The following is a 16,751-nucleotide window of genomic DNA, read 5'->3' on the forward strand; positions in this document are numbered from 1 at the left end:
TGTTTCAGTTTTTCATTAATATGAATGGTTCTGAGATGAATGTTCTACATTCACCATTGTGCATTTGTTTCTTAACCTAATGTTTGAGAGTCTGGGAGTGCTGCTCCCCTTTAAATCTAATCCCCGTGTCCCCAACCCCTTGCCACCCACTGCCTTGCTCATCTACCTCAATCAGATCAGCCCGTTCTAGAGGGTTAGTATCAAAGGGTTCTTGTGGGTGGTGTGGCCCCAGGTAATGTCCATCTCCTTCTCTCCAGGCTCTGAAAAGCGGCCATTTCTCAGATTTGAAGTTGAAAACATCTCCAACTACACGGCCCTTCTACTGAGCAGAGATGGCAGGACACTGTACGTGGGGGCCCGAGAGGCCCTTTTTGCCCTCAACAGCAGCGTCAGCTTCCTGCCAGGCGGGGGCTACCAGCAGGTGAGATGATGCCCAGGGCTGGCTAGGCTGGGCAGAGGATGGCACTCGGGAAAACGGACAAGAAGCTGGACCTTCTGGGACCAAGGACGAGGCATACAGGAGAAGGGAAAGGAAAAGAAAGGCGTATTCTTCGTTCCTTTTGCACACTTAACCTTCCTCTTTTTCATTCCCCAGCTCCTGTGGAGCGCAGACGCGGAGAGGAAACAGCAGTGCAGCTTCAAGGGCAAGGACCCACAGGTGAGCTAGCACCTGGAGATGGCCTGGGCTAAGGAGGGATGGAGGGTGCGTAGAACTGGGCTCAGGATAGAGGCAGGAGGTGGGAGAAGATGCAGCCAGCTGTGGTGGAAAGGGCATAGGTCTCTTGAGATGGCCAGACGTGGGTTTGAGTCTCAGCCCTATACTTATTATCTCTGTGACCCGGGACAAGTAGACTTGCCTCTCGGAGCCTTAGTAAAATGGGAATGATGATGCCTATCTCGCTGGACTGACAGTGAGGATTCAGGGAGCTAATGGGTAGAAAGTGCCTGGCACCAAGTGCCAAATAAACGTCAGCTTCCAGCACAAGCAGGGATTGGGTGTGGGTGGGAGTCTGCCTCTCTGAGGATGGTGTCTGAGTTGGCAGGTCTGACATACTCTGGCGTGGTTTTAGCCAGACCACTGGGTGGGGGCTGATCCAGCCTGGGGTTCTCCTGAAGGACTCCCCACCATCCCCAGAGGCCTCCTGGTCCCCAGCGCAGCAGGGGCTGGCTAGGGTGAAGGCCAAAGAGCACGGGAATTGGGGTCAAAACATAGGTTCAAATCCTGCCCCGATTTCTTTTATTTAGCACAAATGTATGAAGCACTAGCTCTGTGCCTGGGTGATTTTAGACACCAGATATGAATCATTGTGAAAAAGAAGAAATCCATCCATTTAAAAGGTGGTCAGGTTACACTTCTTTTTTTTCTGTCTTTTTGCCATTTCTTGGGCCGCTCCCGCGGCATATGGAGGTTTCCGGGCTAGGGGTCAAATCGGAGCTGTAGATGCCAGCCTATGCCAGAGCCACAGCAACGAGGGATCTGAGCCGCGTCTGCAACCTATACCACAGTTCACGGCAACACCAGATCCTTAACCCAGTGAGCAAGGCCAGGGATTGAACCTGCAACCTCATGGTTCCTAGTTGGATTCGTTAACCACTGAGCCATGACAGGAACTCCACACTTCATTTTAAAAGTTGAGGGAAGAGTTCGCATCGTGGCTCAGAGGAAACCAATCTGACTGGTATCCGTGAGGACACAGGTTCGATCCCTGGCCTTGCTCAGTGGCTTAAGGATCCTGCGTTGCCAGGACCTGTGGTGTAGGTCGCAGACATGGCTCAGTTCTGGTGTTTCTGTGGCTGTGGTATAGGCTGGCAGCTGTAGCTCCGATTTGAGCCCTAGCCTGGGAACCTACATATGCTGCAGGTGTGGCCGTAAAAAGACACACACACACACACACACAAAAGTTGAGGGAGTTCTCATCGTGGCTCAGCGGTAACGAACTCAACTAGTATCCAGGAGGATGTAGGGTTTTTTTGTTTTTTGTTTTTTTTAATCTTTTCAGGGCCGCATCCACAGCATATGGAGGTTCCCAGGCTACGGATTGAATTAGAGCTGTTGCTGCTGGCCTACACCACAACCACAGCCACACCAGATCCAAGCCAAGTCTGCGACCTACGCCACAGCTCACGGCAACACCGGATCCTTAACCCACTGAGCAAGGCCAGGGATCAAACCTGAAGCCTCATGGTTCCTAGTCAGATTTGTTTCCACTGCGCCACGACGGGAACTCTAGGTATGGGTTTGATCCCTGGTTTTGCTTAGTGGGTTAAGGTTCTGGCGTTGCTGTGAGCTGTGATATAGGTCACAGACTCAGCTTGGATCCTGCATCACTATGGCTTTGGTGTAGACCAGCAGCTATAGCTCCAATTCGAACCCTAGCCTGAGAACTTCCATATGCTGTTGGTGCAGCCCTAAAAAGCAAAAAAAAAACACAAAGTTGACATTTGAGCTAAGATTAGAAGGAGGTGAAGGAGTTCACCTGGAGAGGGAACAGAATGGTGGATTTCTCTCTGAGGAAGGTGTTTGGGGAACCAAGGGGCTGAGCAGGGAAGTAAGGTGGTCTGCCATGCCTTTTTAAGGGGCCACCCTGGGGGTCGTGGTGGAGAGCAGCCTTCAAAAGCTGAGCACAGAGGGAGGGAGACTGGTGAGGGGCGAGAAATGATAGTGGTCCAGACCAGGATGGTACCAGTAAAAGAAGTGAGAAATGACCCGTACCTGGATATATATTGAAGACGAGGTCACCGGGACTTCCTGATAGAAAAATGGGGCGTGTTGAGAGAGGAGGAATTCAGGCTGGCTGTGAGGTGTGGGGCCTGAGGAACTTAGAAGACAGAGTTACCTTCTTTCTTTTGTTTTTTTGTTTTTTTAGCTGCACCCACGGCATATGGAGGTTCCCAGGCTAGGGGTCGAATAAGCACTGCAGCTGCAGGTCTACACCATAGCCACAGCCACACAGGATCCGAGCCTCACCTGTGACCTATACCACAGCTCATGGCAACACTGCATCCTTAACCCACTGAGTGAGGCCAGGGATCAAACCTGCATCCTTATGGATACTAGTTGGGTTTATTACTGCTAAGCCACGGCAAAAACTCCCCCAAAGTTGCCTTTAAATGAAAGGGGAAGGGTCTCAGAGGAGAGAGTTTGGGGGAACAATGAGAAGCTGATAGATATCTGTTAGGTACCTTTGTGGAGGTAAGCCACAATTCTGGGGTCCAGGGTTCAAGGTGCGTGTTTCTTCTTGCTCTGGGCTTAGCTTCCTCACCAAGTGGGAACAAGGCAGCTCATCAAAAGGAAGGGATTATGGGAGCTCCCCCTGTGGTGCAACAGGATTGGCGGTGTCTTGGGAGCCCTGGGATGCAGGTTTGATCCTTGGTCTTGGCACAGTGGGTTATGGATCTGGTGTTGCCACTGCAGCTGCAGCTTGGATCTGATCCCTAGCCGGGGAACTCCATGTGCCGTGGTGAGGCCAAAAAAGGAAAAAAAAAAAAAAAAAAAAAGGAAGGATTCTGTGCCCTTGACTGTAGACCGAAGCAGAGTTTTCCAGACACAGAACTAGCTGAGCTCCAAGGTCCCCCTCCTGCATACACACACTCTGTGCTCCTCCTTCTGCCCCACAAAGCTCCTAGATTTTCCATCACTCCAGGATTTGAGTGCTGGGGAGCAGAGGCCTCCAGAGGGAGCCCCGTTTGGGTCTGGTGAGGAGGGCTCAGTGGTGCCCCCTGGTGGCTGGCTTGGGCCTGACAGCCTGTTCCCTCCTTCAGCGGGACTGTCAAAACTACATCAAGATCCTCCTGCCTCTCAACAGCAGCCACCTCTTCACCTGTGGCACAGCGGCCTTCAGCCCCGTGTGCACCTACATTGTGAGTACCCTCCTCATGCCAGGCTGGCCTGCGGCTGGCCTGGGAACTGCCCTTCCTTCTGACTCAGGGAGCTGGTGGTGACGGGCAGAGTTCAGTAGAAGGCTTCTTGGCACCAGTCCTGCCCCCTGCCCCCCCCCCCGCCCCCCGAGCCCTGATGACCAGGCTGGTCTGCAGGGGATGGGAGTGGTGCAGTGGGGTTCCCCGGGCACAAAGATCCTGGCCACCCCACCATTGCGCCCTCTCGCTTCCTCCGGCCCTCTCCCTTGCTCTCACTCCCCGCCAGCCCACCTTGTCTACCTTCCTCAACATGCACACACCTTCACAGAGGGTGGCATTTCGAGGCTGTGGGTTGGAGCACCAGCTTGGGAGTCAGACATACCTGGATTTGAATCATGTCAATGCCTTTTCATGGCTCACATCACCCTTCTAAGCCTCCTTTCCTCTCTGCCAAGTGGGGCCACAGTGGCCACCACATAGGGTCACCTCAAGACGGAGCCAGCAGCATGCCAGGGTGAAGAGGATGGCCCGTTAGACCCTTCCCTTCCCAGGGTACCCTTGTAGAGCCCACTTGCTCCCTGGCCTGCCCCTGAGCTCCCTGTCTGCTCCCCTGCAGAATGTGGAGAACTTCACTCTGGCCCAGGATGAGGCAGGGAACAGCCTCCTGGAGGATGGCAAGGGCCGCTGTCCCTTTGACCCCAATTTTAAGTCCACGGCCCTGGTGGTTGGTGAGTGTTGGGGGGCAGGGGGGCAGAATGGGCTCCCTAAGGCTCCAGATGGGAGCACGGGCAGAGAGGCAGGGTGGGCCCCAGGGCAGAGCTGGTGGGTCCACACTGCCAATCCCCAGGGAGTGCAGTGACCCCTGGCTGCCCTTGGGTTGGTTTTTCTTATTCCTCTCCCTCTTCTGTCCTTCTCAAGCACGGCGGGCAGCACTTGGGTCACTCCAGGACCTGAGTGGGAAGGGGCCGTGCCAAGGGCCTCTTCCCATGGGAATGTTCTCTTGGCAGATGGCGAGTTGTACTCTGGAACCGTCAGCAGCTTCCAGGGGAATGACCCGGCCATCTCCCGGAGCCAAAGCCTCCGCCCCACCAAGACCGAGAGCTCCCTCAACTGGCTACAAGGTGAAGTCCTCCCCACCCCCACAGTGGGCCGTCACAGGGTCCCCAGGGCAGGGGCCCTGGGCCTACCGGGCTGACTAGGCTCCCCTTGGCCCCCACAGACCCAGCATTCGTGGCCTCAGCCTATATTCCTGAGAGCCTGGGCAGCTTGCAAGGGGACGACGACAAGATCTACTTCTTCTTCAGCGAGACCGGCCAGGAGTTTGAGTTCTTTGAGAATACCATTGTGTCTCGCATCGCCCGTGTGTGCAAGGTGAGGGGGCCCAGGCACCCCGGGGGCCCCAAACGCTCCAGGTTCAGGATCAGAAGGCTCCCTACCTACCAGTGGCCTTCTCCTGGCCTTCACGAGGAAATGCTTGGCCACTGGCTTTTCTCTCTCTCCTTTTGAGTTAAAATATCACTTTTTTTTTTTTTTTTTTAATATTTAAGAAATGTGAAAATAGGAGTTACCGTTGTAGCTCAGTGGGTTACGAATCTGATAGTATCCGTGAGGGTGCAGGTTCAATCCCTGGCCTCACTCAGTGGGTTAAGGATCAAGCATTGCTGTGGCTGTGGCATAGGCTGGCCAATGCAGCTCCGATTTGACCCTTAGCCCAGGAACTTCCATATGTTACAGGTGTGGTCTTAAAAGCAAAAACAAACAAACCAACAAACAAAAACCCCATCTACAGACAAGAGTTATACTGTAATGTGATTCTTTAGCTCTCCTGTTTGCTTAGCGGTGAGCTGAGACATCTCTCCAAGTTTGGCGATATCCTCCCTGGCGCCCTTTCCTTGGCTTCCCACAGTGAAGGTGGCATGGCCATTTTTTTTCTTTCTTCTTTGTCTTTTTAGGGCCATACCCGTGGCATACGGAGCTTCCCAGGCTAGGGGTGGAATGGAAGCTGCAGCTGCTGGCCTATGCCAGAGCCACAGCAACATGGGATCTGAGCCACGTCTGCAACCTACACCACAGCTCACGGCAATGCCAGATCCTTAACCCACTGAGCGAGGCCAGGGATTGATGTTATCTGCATCTTCACAGGTATTCATCGGGTTCATTACCATTGAGCCACGACAGGAACTTGGGCACTGTCATTTTCATAGCCAGCCGCCTGGTGAGGGCACCTGTATGCTGCCACCTCAAATCTCGCTCTCAAGTGGAACCCAGGCCTGGCTGTGTGTCTGTCAGGCCCTTCCTGGAGTCGTCTCAGCCACTGCTCAGGGGTGGGGGGGCCGTCAAGGGGCACCAGCATCCAAGCCCCGCTGTACCTAAGCCCAGCCTCTCCGTCTCAGGGCGACGAGGGGGGCGAGCGGGTCCTGCAGCAGCGCTGGACCTCCTTCCTGAAGGCCCAGCTGCTGTGCTCGCGGCCTGACGATGGCTTCCCGTTCAATGTGCTGCAAGACGTCTTCACGCTGAGCCCCAGCCCCCAGGACTGGCAGGACACCCTCTTCTACGGGGTCTTCACATCCCAGTGGTAGGGCCCCGAGGACCCAGCTGGGAGCAGAGCGGGGGTAGGGGGGCTGGGATTGGGGACCCCTCCTCTGGGCCCCACAGGTCTTGTGGTGAGCTTCAGGGCTCCCAGTCTAACCCCTCCTCTTCCTCTCTAGGCACAGGGGGACCACAGAGGGCTCTGCCATCTGTGTCTTCACCATGAGGGATGTACAGAGGGTCTTCAACGGGCTCTACAAGGAGGTGAACCGCGAGACGCAGCAGTGGTACACCGTGACCCACCCGGTGCCCTCGCCTCGGCCCGGCGCGGTGAGCGCTGCTCCTGGGACCTGGTCAGGGAGCCCAGATGATGGGCCCCCACACTGGGCGGGGATCACTTGCTTTCCTCATCTTGAAAGTGCAGACAAAGCCCAGGCCTGCTTTTCTTTCTGAGTTAGATGTGACCATAAATGTCACATCTAGATGATGTCAAACCTCCTTCTGGGTAGGCAAGGGTATCCACATCAGGGCACAGGCTACATAGCCTGTTCCCAACTCTGCTGTGAGTAACTGAGTGACTTAACAGCCAGACCACAGGGAAGTAGTTCTTTCTTCTTTCCTTCCAGTCTGACGGGCCCACAAAGCAGACCTTAAGACAAGGACGTGAGTGCCAGTAGTTTCTACAGGAGGTGATCCCAGGAGGATGGGAGGAGGGGCAGAGCTAAGAAAGAGTGTGTCACTGAGCTGCTCCCGCTGTGGGCGCCTGGAGCTCAGTCCCTGGGAGGCTGCCTGAAGCACATCTCAACATTGTCCCACTGGGCTGTTTGTCACCAACTCCTGTGCCTCAGCAGTTGAGGGTCACTCCAGGGTGTTGGTTCCTGGGGCTCTTCCAGAGAATGCCCTGGGCAGAGAGAATGAGGAAGCAATGTGGGAACTAACTGCACAGGGGAACTCATGCCTCTGTGCTAGGATGCCTCCGTCAGCCAGCGCTTCCTGGGAGCACTAGCAAAAGGCAGCTATAGGAGCAGGAAGTGTGGTCACGCTTCTTGAGGCCTGGGTGGGGGTGGGGAGAGTGGGCCGGAAGGAGGGGTGGTTGGTGTGCAGAGAGGGAAACGCTGGCAGCTGGGGCCTTGCAGGCCCAGTCCAGCACCCTGGGCTTCATCTTTGGGACTCCAGAGAGCCCATGGCCTCCACAGAACTGCAGGTGCCCTGCTTCGAAGGTTGGGACAGATGGCCCTGCTGTCCACTGGGGAGGCAGGGCCAGCAGTCCTGGCAGGATTTGCGGGGGCCCCCATCCTGCTTGCCGCCCTGAGTGCCACTTGCCTCAAGACCCCACCTTCCTCTTTAGTGTATCACCAACAGTGCCCGGGAAAGGAAGATCACCTCGTCCCTGCAGCTCCCCGACCGTGTGCTGAACTTCCTCAAGGACCACTTCCTGATGGACGGGCAGGTCCGCAGCCACCTTCTGCTCCTGCAGCCCCGGGCCCGCTACCAGCGTGTGGTCGTCCACCGCATCCCTGGCCTGCACCGTACCTATGATGTCCTCTTCCTGGGCACCAGTGAGTACCCACTTCAGGGCAGGCTCAGGGTCAAGGGAGTGTGGCTGCTGGGGCGTGGGCAGCTGGCTCTGAGCAGGGCCTGAGTGCTGTGCATTGCAGGTGACGGCTGGCTGCACAAGGCGGTGAGCGTGGGCTCCAGCGTGCACATCATCGAGGAGCTGCAGATCTTCTCGCCAGGACAGCCTGTGCAGAACCTGCTCCTGGACCCCGACAGGGTGAGCAGGCCAAGGAGGAGTCCGGGCCACATGCTTGGGGTGCCTGGCCCCGACCCCAGCAGGATGGAAAGATCCAGCCCCATGCATAAGCTGTCTGGATACAGGGGTCCAGGAGCATGAGAGGAGGGCCCTTGGGGGGTGGTACTGGTGGGCACGAGAGCTGGCTGCAGCGGTGAGTGGGGGACCTGGCTGCCGTGGCTGCCCGGGCCTGCCCCTCATCCCCCGTGTCTGTGCAGGGGCTGCTGTATGCTGCCTCGCACTCAGGCGTGGTCCAGGTGCCTGTGGCCAACTGCAGCCTGTATCAGAGCTGTGGGGACTGTCTCCTCGCCCGGGACCCATACTGCGCTTGGAGCGGCTCCAGCTGCAGCCACATCAGCCTCTACCAGCCTGAGGTGGCCTCCAGGTGAGAGCTCCTGAAGACCCCTCCCCCGGGTTCATGCCTGTGCATTCGGCCTTCCTTAGGCCCTCTGTAGAATCACCACCTGGCCTCCACGGTCTGGGCCTGACAGTGAATCAGCTCCCCTTCTGACGCTCAGATGTACTGTAGTTCAGACAGTAACTTGTTTGCCTTAGCCATCCCATAAAGCAGGAATGAGATTTGGTGAAGTATGAAATGTCACAGCTATGACAAGAACTTGTGGGACACATGGATTGGCATGTGAATGTGCTTGAGTAACAAAAAATCAGGACTACATAAGAGTCTGTTAACAAACCCATTAAAAATTGTTTTCAGAATCATTCCTTTAGGGAGTTCCAGTCGTGGCTCAGTGGGTTAAGGATCCCGCATTGTTACTGCTGTGGCTTGGGTTGTTGCTTTGATGCACATTCGATCCCTGGCCCAGAAAATTCCACATGCTGTGGGCACAGCCCCCCCACCAAAACAAAATCTTTAGATTGAAAACGTTCATATAGAAACTTTAGAAAATTGACATAAGCGCAAGCAAAATGAAAACTACCCTAATCCTGCCCCTAGACAGACTTACAGTGAGATTTTGATATTTGTCCTCCTAGATTTGTCCACGATGTAAAATAAAAATATATGTACATTTCAAATAAAAATGGGGTATGTCCGGAGTTCCCGTTGTGGCACAGCGGAAACAAATCCAACCAGTAGGAGTTCCCGTCATGGCGCAGTGGTTAACGAATCCGACTAGGAACCATGAGGTTGCGGGTTCGGTCCCTGCCCTTGCTCAGTGGGTTAACGATCCGGCGTTGCCGTGAGCTGTGGTGTAGGTTGCAGACGCGGCTCGGATCCCGAGTTGCTGTGGCTCTGGTGTAGGCCGGTGGCTACAGCTCCGATTCAACCCCTAGCCTGGGAACCTCCATATGCCGCGGGAGCGGCCCAAGAAATAGCAACAACAACAAAAAAGACAAAAGACAAAAAAAAAAAAAACAAATCCAACTAGTATCCATGAGGATTTGGGTTTGATCCCTGGCCTTGCTCAGTGGGTTAAGGATACGATGCTGCCTTGAGCCGTGGTGTAGGTCGCAGATGCAGCTCGGATCCCACGTTGCTGTGCCTGTGGTGTAGGCTGGCAGCTGTAGCTCTGATTCGCCCCCTAGCCTGGGAACTTCCAAATGCCGTGGGTACGACCCTAAAAAGCCAAAGAAAAAAAAAGAAGAGAGATAGGTGTGTACCTACAGAGCCAGGCGTCCCTCCAGACCTTTTCTAAGGGCTCATAATGCTTTTATAATTCAGGGAAGCTGAACTTCCCTGTATTACAGTAACTTTTATTTGAATTAAATGATGTGTAGACAGTGGACATGCTGGCTCACACCCTGTGGAGTGGGGACTCCTCCCAGGGAAGCCATCAGCCTTTCACCCCTGCTTTGGGCCTGGTGGTCCGTGAGCTTTGCCCCAGGCTGCGTCTGTAGGGCCACGTGAGGGCCTGCACTGCAGTGAGGGTGGGGAGATGTGGGCTCACAGGGGGTTCCTGGCTTATCCCGGATTCTTTCGTCCTCAGGCCTTGGATCCAGGACATTGAAGGGTCCAATGCCAGGGACCTCTGCAACACTTCCTTGGTCAGAGGCCGGTCTTCTGGACCAAGAGGTAAGGCGCCATGTCAAAGGATGGGGAGAGATGGGGGCCAGGTCTGCCTAGAAGGCTCCTGCAGGCTCTGATGGGTTTACTTGTCTTTCCTCACTTCTGCATCCCTCCAGCCTTGCAGGCAGGGCCCTGGCAGGTGACAGACTCTGAAGTCTCCAGAGTTGCTGTCACAGGGGAAGTGGGTGACCCTGGGGCTGCCATGGGCGCCAGTCTCTCTCTACCCGGCCCTGTGTCTCTTCCGCTGGCAGGCGAGAAGCCATGTGAGCAGGTCCAGTTCAAGCCCAATACAGTGAACACCTTGGCCTGCCCTCTCCTCTCCAACCTGGCAACCCGGCTCTGGCTGCACAACGGGGCCCCCGTCAATGCCTCGGCCTCCTGCCGTGTGCTGTCCACGGGGGACCTGCTGCTGGTGGGCAGCCAGCAAGAGCTGGGCTTGTTCCAGTGCTGGTCGCTGGAGGAGGGCTTCCAGCAACTGGAGGCCAGCTACTGCCCGAAGGTGCTGGAGGACGTGATGGCAGACCAGGCAGACCGGAGCAGCGGCGTGCCTGTCATCATCAACACGTCGCGGGTGAGCGCGCCGGCTGGGGGCAGGGCCAGCTGGGGTGTGGACAAGACCTACTGGACCGAGTTCCTGGTGATGTGCGCACTGTTCGTGTTCGCCATGGTATTCCTCATTTTATTCTTCCTCTACCGGCACCGGGGCGGGATGAAAGTCTTCCTGAAGCAGGGCGAGTGTGCCAGCGTGCACCCCAAGGCCCGTCCTGTGGCGCTGCCACCTGAGACCCGGCCGCTCAACGGCGTGGGCCCTCCTAGCACTCCACTCGACCACCGAGGCTACCAGGCCCTGTCGGACAGCTCCCCGGGACCCCGGGTCTTCACGGAGTCAGAGAAGAGGCCACTCAGCATCCAGGACAGCTTTGTGGAGGTGTCCCCAGTGTGTCCCCGGCCCCGGGTCCGCCTGGGTTCTGAGATCCGGGACTCTGTGGTGTGACAACAGACTTCTAGAGGCGGCCTCCCTCCAGAGGCCAGGAGGGCTCAGAGGGGGTCGGCTGGGCCTCTGCTCCTCGTGGGACACAGCTGTGGTGTCCAGCCCTGGGAACCATGGAGCCAGCCAGCCTGCTGCCAAGTGGCCAGGCCCCCACGGTCCCAGATGGCCATGGCCCCACAGGTCCTGGCTGGAGATGGGGGCCTGCCCCAGCGGGCGGAACAGTGCTCCTTATGTAAACTGAGCCTTTTGTTTAAAAATTTGAAAATGTGAAGAGAAGGCTACTTATGGAGCCAGCCCCGGTCATGGCTCCTCGGCCTTGTGCTGTTGGGACCATCCAAGGTGACTGTTAGAAATCCCTCCCCCACTGGCCTCTTCCACCTCCCGCCTCCCTCTGCTGCCACGGGGCTCACTGCAGAGCCGGCCGTGTTGTGGCAGCCATCATCCTGTCACCTCAGGGACCAGAGGGCCACACTGGTACTGCAGCCCTCACAAGGCCCCGGCTTTGGACTCACCTCCTGGACCCCTCCGGCCTGTATCAGGCTGTGGCCACACGAGGGAGGGCTGCGTGGGCCCAGGAGAGAGTGTATGACAGTGACCACCTTCCCTCGGAAATGGAGGAGAGACTGCCAACTTCCTGTCTCCATCCCAGCCTGCAAGCCTGTGTGTCACTCCCCGCCCCCTCCCCGGCCTCATCTGCAGACCCAGCCTCTGGTTCACCCCACACCCTGCCAGCCTCCATTCTAGGTGATTTTGATACTCCCAGCACTGGGGTGCTGACTTTGTATGGGTTTTATAATTTTTTTTAAATAAAATGCACTTTACTTTTTTTTTTTTTAATAAAATCTGAAGAATTTCATTTGAATTATGGCCTTTAAGGACTGTTGCCTTCTGAGGTCGGTCTAGTTCTCTGAGTGCTAGGAGGTTCTAGGCCCCCTCTTTCAGGTGCTAATGTGCCAGAGCCAACCCAGCCTGGCCTACCACACCTCCCAGGGGAGCCAGGTTCTCAAAGTGGGGAGTTGAAGAGGCTCTGATGGGGTTGCAGGGTAGGGAGGGGAGGCGTGGGATTTGTTCGCTTAACCTCAGTCCCTTTGCTCTAGATCCCCAGTTCAGTTCAAGGATGGGACACGGGACAGGGACTTGGAGTTTTCAGCTTTAAAAAAAAAATTTGTTTTTAAGATGACCATACAGTAAAACTGACTTTTCTCTTTTACTGCACAGTTCTATAAATTTTAACACATGTAGAAATTCACATGGAGTTTCCGTCATGGCTCAGTGGTTAGAACCCGACTAGTATCCAGGAGGACGCAGGTTCAATCCCTGGTCTCGCTCGGTAGGTTAAGGATCTGGTGTTGCCGTGAGCTGTGGTGTACGTTGAAGTCGCAGCTCGGATCTGGCATTGCGGTGGCTGTGGTGTAGGCCGGCAGCTGTAGCTCCAATTAGACCCCTAGCCTGGGAACTTCCATATGCTGTGAGTGCAGCCCTAAAAAGACCAAAAAAAAAAAAAAAAAGAAAAGAAATTCATGTAACCACCACCACAGCCTTCCTGCTGCCCCTTCATACTCGCCCGCACCAGAGGGGATGGGGGGGCAGGGGACAGTTTGACATCCTGCTGTCCCCTTCTTTAGATCCTAGTTATTCCCGATGTAACCAAAGGCCCCTAGAGGTCCACTCCTTCTTCATACCAGCTTTGCTAGTATTACACGAAGGCTCAAAAACTTTTGAATCTTTTATTTTATTATTGATTAGTAGAAACACAGAGCGATGACAATGGCAATGAGGGGAGAGGCCCTGAGGTGGAAGGCCCTCCCCTGCCCCAGGCAAGACTGCACAGTGCCAGCTCCAGGCTGGGCCAGCTTGGCCGGCCCTGGCAACACGGGTGAAACCCTGGCCACAGCTCAGCAGTGGGAAGGTTCTTCGACAGGATGCTGGGACATGCTGTGCCTCCTGTCACAGGACGATTTTAAAGGAGCTAAACAAGAGAAGGATGCATTGGGTTTTCAAGAGGAGGGTAGGGCCTAACCCCCAACTTACCACCTCTCCCACGAGACCCTTTGGAATGGGCTGTGCCCCACATCGTGAGTTTCCTTTAGAAGAGCTACCCTGGAGTTCCTGTCGTGGCTCAGCGGTAATGAACCTGACTAGGATTCATGAGGATGTGGGTTCAATCCCTGGCCTCTCTCAGAGAGTTAAGGATCCTACATCGCTATGGCTGTGGTGTAGGCTGGCAGCTACAGCTCCGATTTGATCCCTAGCCTGGGAACTTCCATATGCCATGGGTGCAGCTCTTAAAAGCAAAAAAGAAGAGCCACCCTAAGACGATTACAGGAGGCAGGCAGCTTTCTCACCCCAGCTACCACCTCCCATAATAAGAGACCGGGGGTTCCCATTATGGCTCAGTGGTAATGAACTCAACTAGTATCCATCAGGATGTGGGTTCAATCCCTGGCCTCAGTGGGTCAGGGATCCAGTGTTGCCCTGAGCTGTGGTGTAGGTCGAAGTCTCGGGTTGGATCCCACGTTGCTGTGGCTGTGGCATAGGCCAGCCGCTACAGCTCCAATTCGACCCCTAGCCTGGGAACCTCCATATGCCGTGGGTGCGGCCCTAAAAAAGAAAAAGAGAGAGACCCCGTGCAGTAGATGGGAACTGTGGTCATACCTGGCAAAGTCTGGTGAGCGTGAGATGACGTGCTGGAACTCAGAGAGATTGATGGTCCCATCCCTATCGATGTCAGACTCTTCTAGGATCTGGGAAAGGGACAGCTTCAGGCTGAAGCCCAACCTTTCCCTCCTGCTCCCCAGCCAGGCCGGCCCCAATGCTCACATTGTCGATGAGCTGCTTCATCTCGGAAGCACTGAGCCGGGTATCCTCACCCTCTCCTGTGAGGCAGTTCACGAGCTGGCTCAAGTCTTCTCTGTTCAGGGTTCCATCATCATCAAAGTCTAGGGACCAGAAACAGGAAGGCAGAAAGGATGTGGTCAGGATGACCTCTAAGGCTCCATGAATGCCCCCCGGCTCCCAAGCAGTGCCCCCCCACTGAGTGCACGTCGGAAGCACTGGTATCCTGCCTGGCTCCTGGTCCTTACCGAAGATGCGGAAGGCATAGTGGGACTTGATGTCTGGGGTTGCTGTGTCACTGAACACACTGAGGAGGTCTAAGAAGTCCTCAAAGCTCAGGCTGTCTCTGGTTGGTGATGTGGAGAAGACCTTGCAGATTCGTTCCTTAAAGGGGTTGGCCTAGGCAAGAAAGCCGCTTATGAACACCGCAGGCGGGATGCAGCCCAAGTCACACTCAAACCCCATCAGGAAACTGGGGGGAGCAGTTTCAGGTTCATGGAGGAGAACGATCAGCGCTTTGGGGCTGCACAGAGGCCAGGAGGACCAATGGCTCAGCTGGGGAAGGGACAGGGACAGCTTCTTGGGAGTCAGAGCTTAACCCAAAGGAAGGCCTGGGAGCAGAGAAGGAAGAGGACATCGTCCTAAGCAAAGGGAACAAGATGGGCTGGTTATTGTAAAACACAATCGTTTAACTGAGCACTTACTGTGTTATGGCACCAGGCCAGGCCCTTTGCATGGAAATTTTCAGAGCAGCCCTATGGAGAGGCAATCAGCCTCTAGACTAGAATTTCTCAAGCTTTGATTAGGTAATTCATCTCCTCCTAAAGGATGAAACTCTGAATCTCCAAGAGTAGGTCTGAGAACCCCAGTTGACAAAACACCCTTCTAGATAATCCCTCTGGAGGATTATGGTAGAGCCCTAGCCCCCAGAACAGAGCAAAGACTAGAATGGCTGCACAATCTCAAAAGGAATAGCAGAGGGAGGCTGAGGGGCTGGCACCTTGAGCTCTGGAAGGCTGAGGATCTGCTCCAAGGACACTCGCACCTGCAGGGACTCCTCCACACCTCGGTGCTCCTGGGGAAGCAGCTCACAAAACCTCCTGTGGGCTCTGGCAGGAGGGGAAGCCGTTGGGGTGTCTTCCTGTTTGTGTTATATCCCCACTCCTTGCTTTGCTGCCCATTATCAACCAGGTGAGGAGCTGAGCCCCATACATATAACCTCTGAGTCTCAGGCATGATAAGCCTAAAGGAGATACATCACAAGACAGCAAAGGCTGGGAGTCCATTCTTGCAGTGGGTTTTTAACTGAGGGCCTGCTGTCTCCCAGGCACTGTGCTGGGCCCTGTTTCTAGGCTTCCTGAGGGATGGAGAGGTCAGGGAAGGAGCTAGAAGTTGGCCCTGAAGAACAAGGGAAAAAAGCTAAAGTGAAATCCCATGCTCATCTCATTTCAGGAATCTCCTGCAGCTCCTCAAAGCAGCTATCCTGAGCTATCGCCTCCTTAGGCCCCACCTCATTCCCACTGGGATTATTTTTGCGGAGAAAAACCAGGAAGCTCCTCACTCAAGTGCCCAGGTCACATAACGGTGCTCCCCCCACCCCCCGCTTGGTAGGGGGCGTCTAGCCCCAGGTCAAACCCTCTTACTAAGTGTAGCCTTAGGTGAGTTCCCCAAATTCTCTGAACCTGTTTCACTATCCCCATACCTCCCTCGTGAGGGTTACATTAGGTAACGTAGGCACCCTGTTAACACAGGCTGGTGCATGGTAAGTGCGTTAACGGTTACTGTATTATTGAGGTAAAGGAGCCAGGCTCCCCAAAGCCTCCCTGGCTTTGTCAGTAGGCAAAGCAACCCTGAACTACAGCCCCTGCCGAACTGTGGCAGGAAATGCGCTTATGCAGAAGCCCGTGGAGCGCGGGGTCAAAGAGCGCCCAACTTTGGCTGGAGGCTGCGAGGTGGTTCCGCGGTGCACCGCTGGGTCAGCCGGGGCAGGCAGGGAGGGCGTGCCAGGAAGAGGGCACAGACTAGGGCCCAGGGCCGAGTTTCCAGTTCCGGCTCAGATGTTGACCTCAGGCAGGCCCCAGTCCCCCTATCCCCTATGGCGGGGCCTTAGTTTGCGCATCTCTAAAACAGAAGCCCCACGCCCACCCGAGCCCCCGAAGCCGCCTCTAGAGGATCGCAGAAGTGAGTTTCGAGACAGCACTTACAGGAGAATCTCCTGCTTGGTCAGGAACGTCAAGTCCTGAAAGGCGAAACAAGAAACGGGGTCAGCGGGCCGCCTAGAGGCCAGAGGCCGCGTCCGATCTGCCGCCGCTCGAGGACCCGCCTCTCGAACACCGAGCCTCGCGCAAACTTCCTGGGGACCCGCGTCTTGCGCACCTGGTACTCAGCCAGCAGCTCCTTGGACAGGCGACTGCCCGAGCCCCCCATCGCCGCGCTGCGCGCAGACCTCCGCGAACTCTTCTCCGGACCCCGGCAACTTTCTCACTTCCGCCCTCCCGCAGCGTCACCGTCCGGTCCCCGCGGCAACCGCTCCAGGGGCCTCCGCCCCCGGGCCCGCCCCCACCTCGAAGCTCCCAGGCGCTCCCAGCCGCGTTCAGCCTACTGGCTCCCGGCTCCAGGCGGTTCCTGGCGAGCTGGAGGCGGGGCCCGGGGCGGGGCCGGACGCTCCGGGGCGGAGCCCAGGCCGCACGGCCCCGCCGGCGGGATGGGCGGGGCGGGCC

At 56.0% G+C, this 16,751-nt stretch overlaps 2 protein-coding genes across 3 annotated transcripts in view; one reads left to right on the plus strand and one right to left on the minus strand.

Moving 5' to 3' along the window:
- Positions 1–12,058, plus strand: part of SEMA4B (semaphorin 4B) — a 41,129-nt gene extending 29,071 nt beyond the window's left edge. For both annotated transcript variants that reach the window (XM_021098977.1, XM_021098978.1), the window contains 13 exons: positions 258–421; positions 596–658; positions 3,763–3,861; positions 4,475–4,586; positions 4,866–4,979; positions 5,078–5,229; positions 6,252–6,433; positions 6,567–6,717; positions 7,736–7,946; positions 8,046–8,161; positions 8,398–8,564; positions 10,126–10,211; positions 10,457–12,058. In XM_021098977.1, coding sequence (XP_020954636.1) covers positions 258–421; positions 596–658; positions 3,763–3,861; positions 4,475–4,586; positions 4,866–4,979; positions 5,078–5,229; positions 6,252–6,433; positions 6,567–6,717; positions 7,736–7,946; positions 8,046–8,161; positions 8,398–8,564; positions 10,126–10,211; positions 10,457–11,199 — 2,360 coding nt within the window. In that variant the 3' untranslated portion in view covers positions 11,200–12,058. The remainder of the gene's footprint in view (positions 1–257; positions 422–595; positions 659–3,762; positions 3,862–4,474; positions 4,587–4,865; positions 4,980–5,077; positions 5,230–6,251; positions 6,434–6,566; positions 6,718–7,735; positions 7,947–8,045; positions 8,162–8,397; positions 8,565–10,125; positions 10,212–10,456) is intronic.
- CIB1 (calcium and integrin binding 1) lies at positions 12,910–16,742 on the minus strand. Its single transcript, XM_021098979.1, has 7 exons — positions 16,408–16,742; positions 16,236–16,270; positions 15,032–15,140; positions 14,280–14,430; positions 14,017–14,135; positions 13,852–13,940; positions 12,910–13,165 (listed from the first exon to the last, which is right to left on the minus strand). The coding sequence occupies exons 1-7, from the start codon at positions 16,456–16,458 to the stop codon at positions 13,144–13,146; spliced, it is 576 nt and encodes a 191-aa protein (XP_020954638.1). The 5' UTR covers positions 16,459–16,742; the 3' UTR covers positions 12,910–13,143.

Source organism: Sus scrofa, chromosome 7 (genome assembly GCF_000003025.6).
Source record: "Sus scrofa isolate TJ Tabasco breed Duroc chromosome 7, Sscrofa11.1, whole genome shotgun sequence".
NCBI lineage: Eukaryota > Metazoa > Chordata > Mammalia > Artiodactyla > Suidae > Sus > Sus scrofa.

Bases quoted from the DNA above. Each gene is read 5' to 3' on its own strand.
- CIB1 (XM_021098979.1), bottom strand. From the start codon at position 16,458: ATGGGGGGCTCGGGCAGTCGCCTGTCCAAGGAGCTGCTGGCTGAGTAC. The intron at 14,136-14,279 runs GTAAGGACCAGG...TCTGGTCCCTAG, and splicing joins CTATGCCTTCCGCATCTTCG to ACTTTGATGATGATGGAACC. The intron at 13,166-13,851 runs GTATGACCACAG...TCTCTTGTTTAG, and splicing joins CGCTCACCAGACTTTGCCAG to CTCCTTTAAAATCGTCCTGT.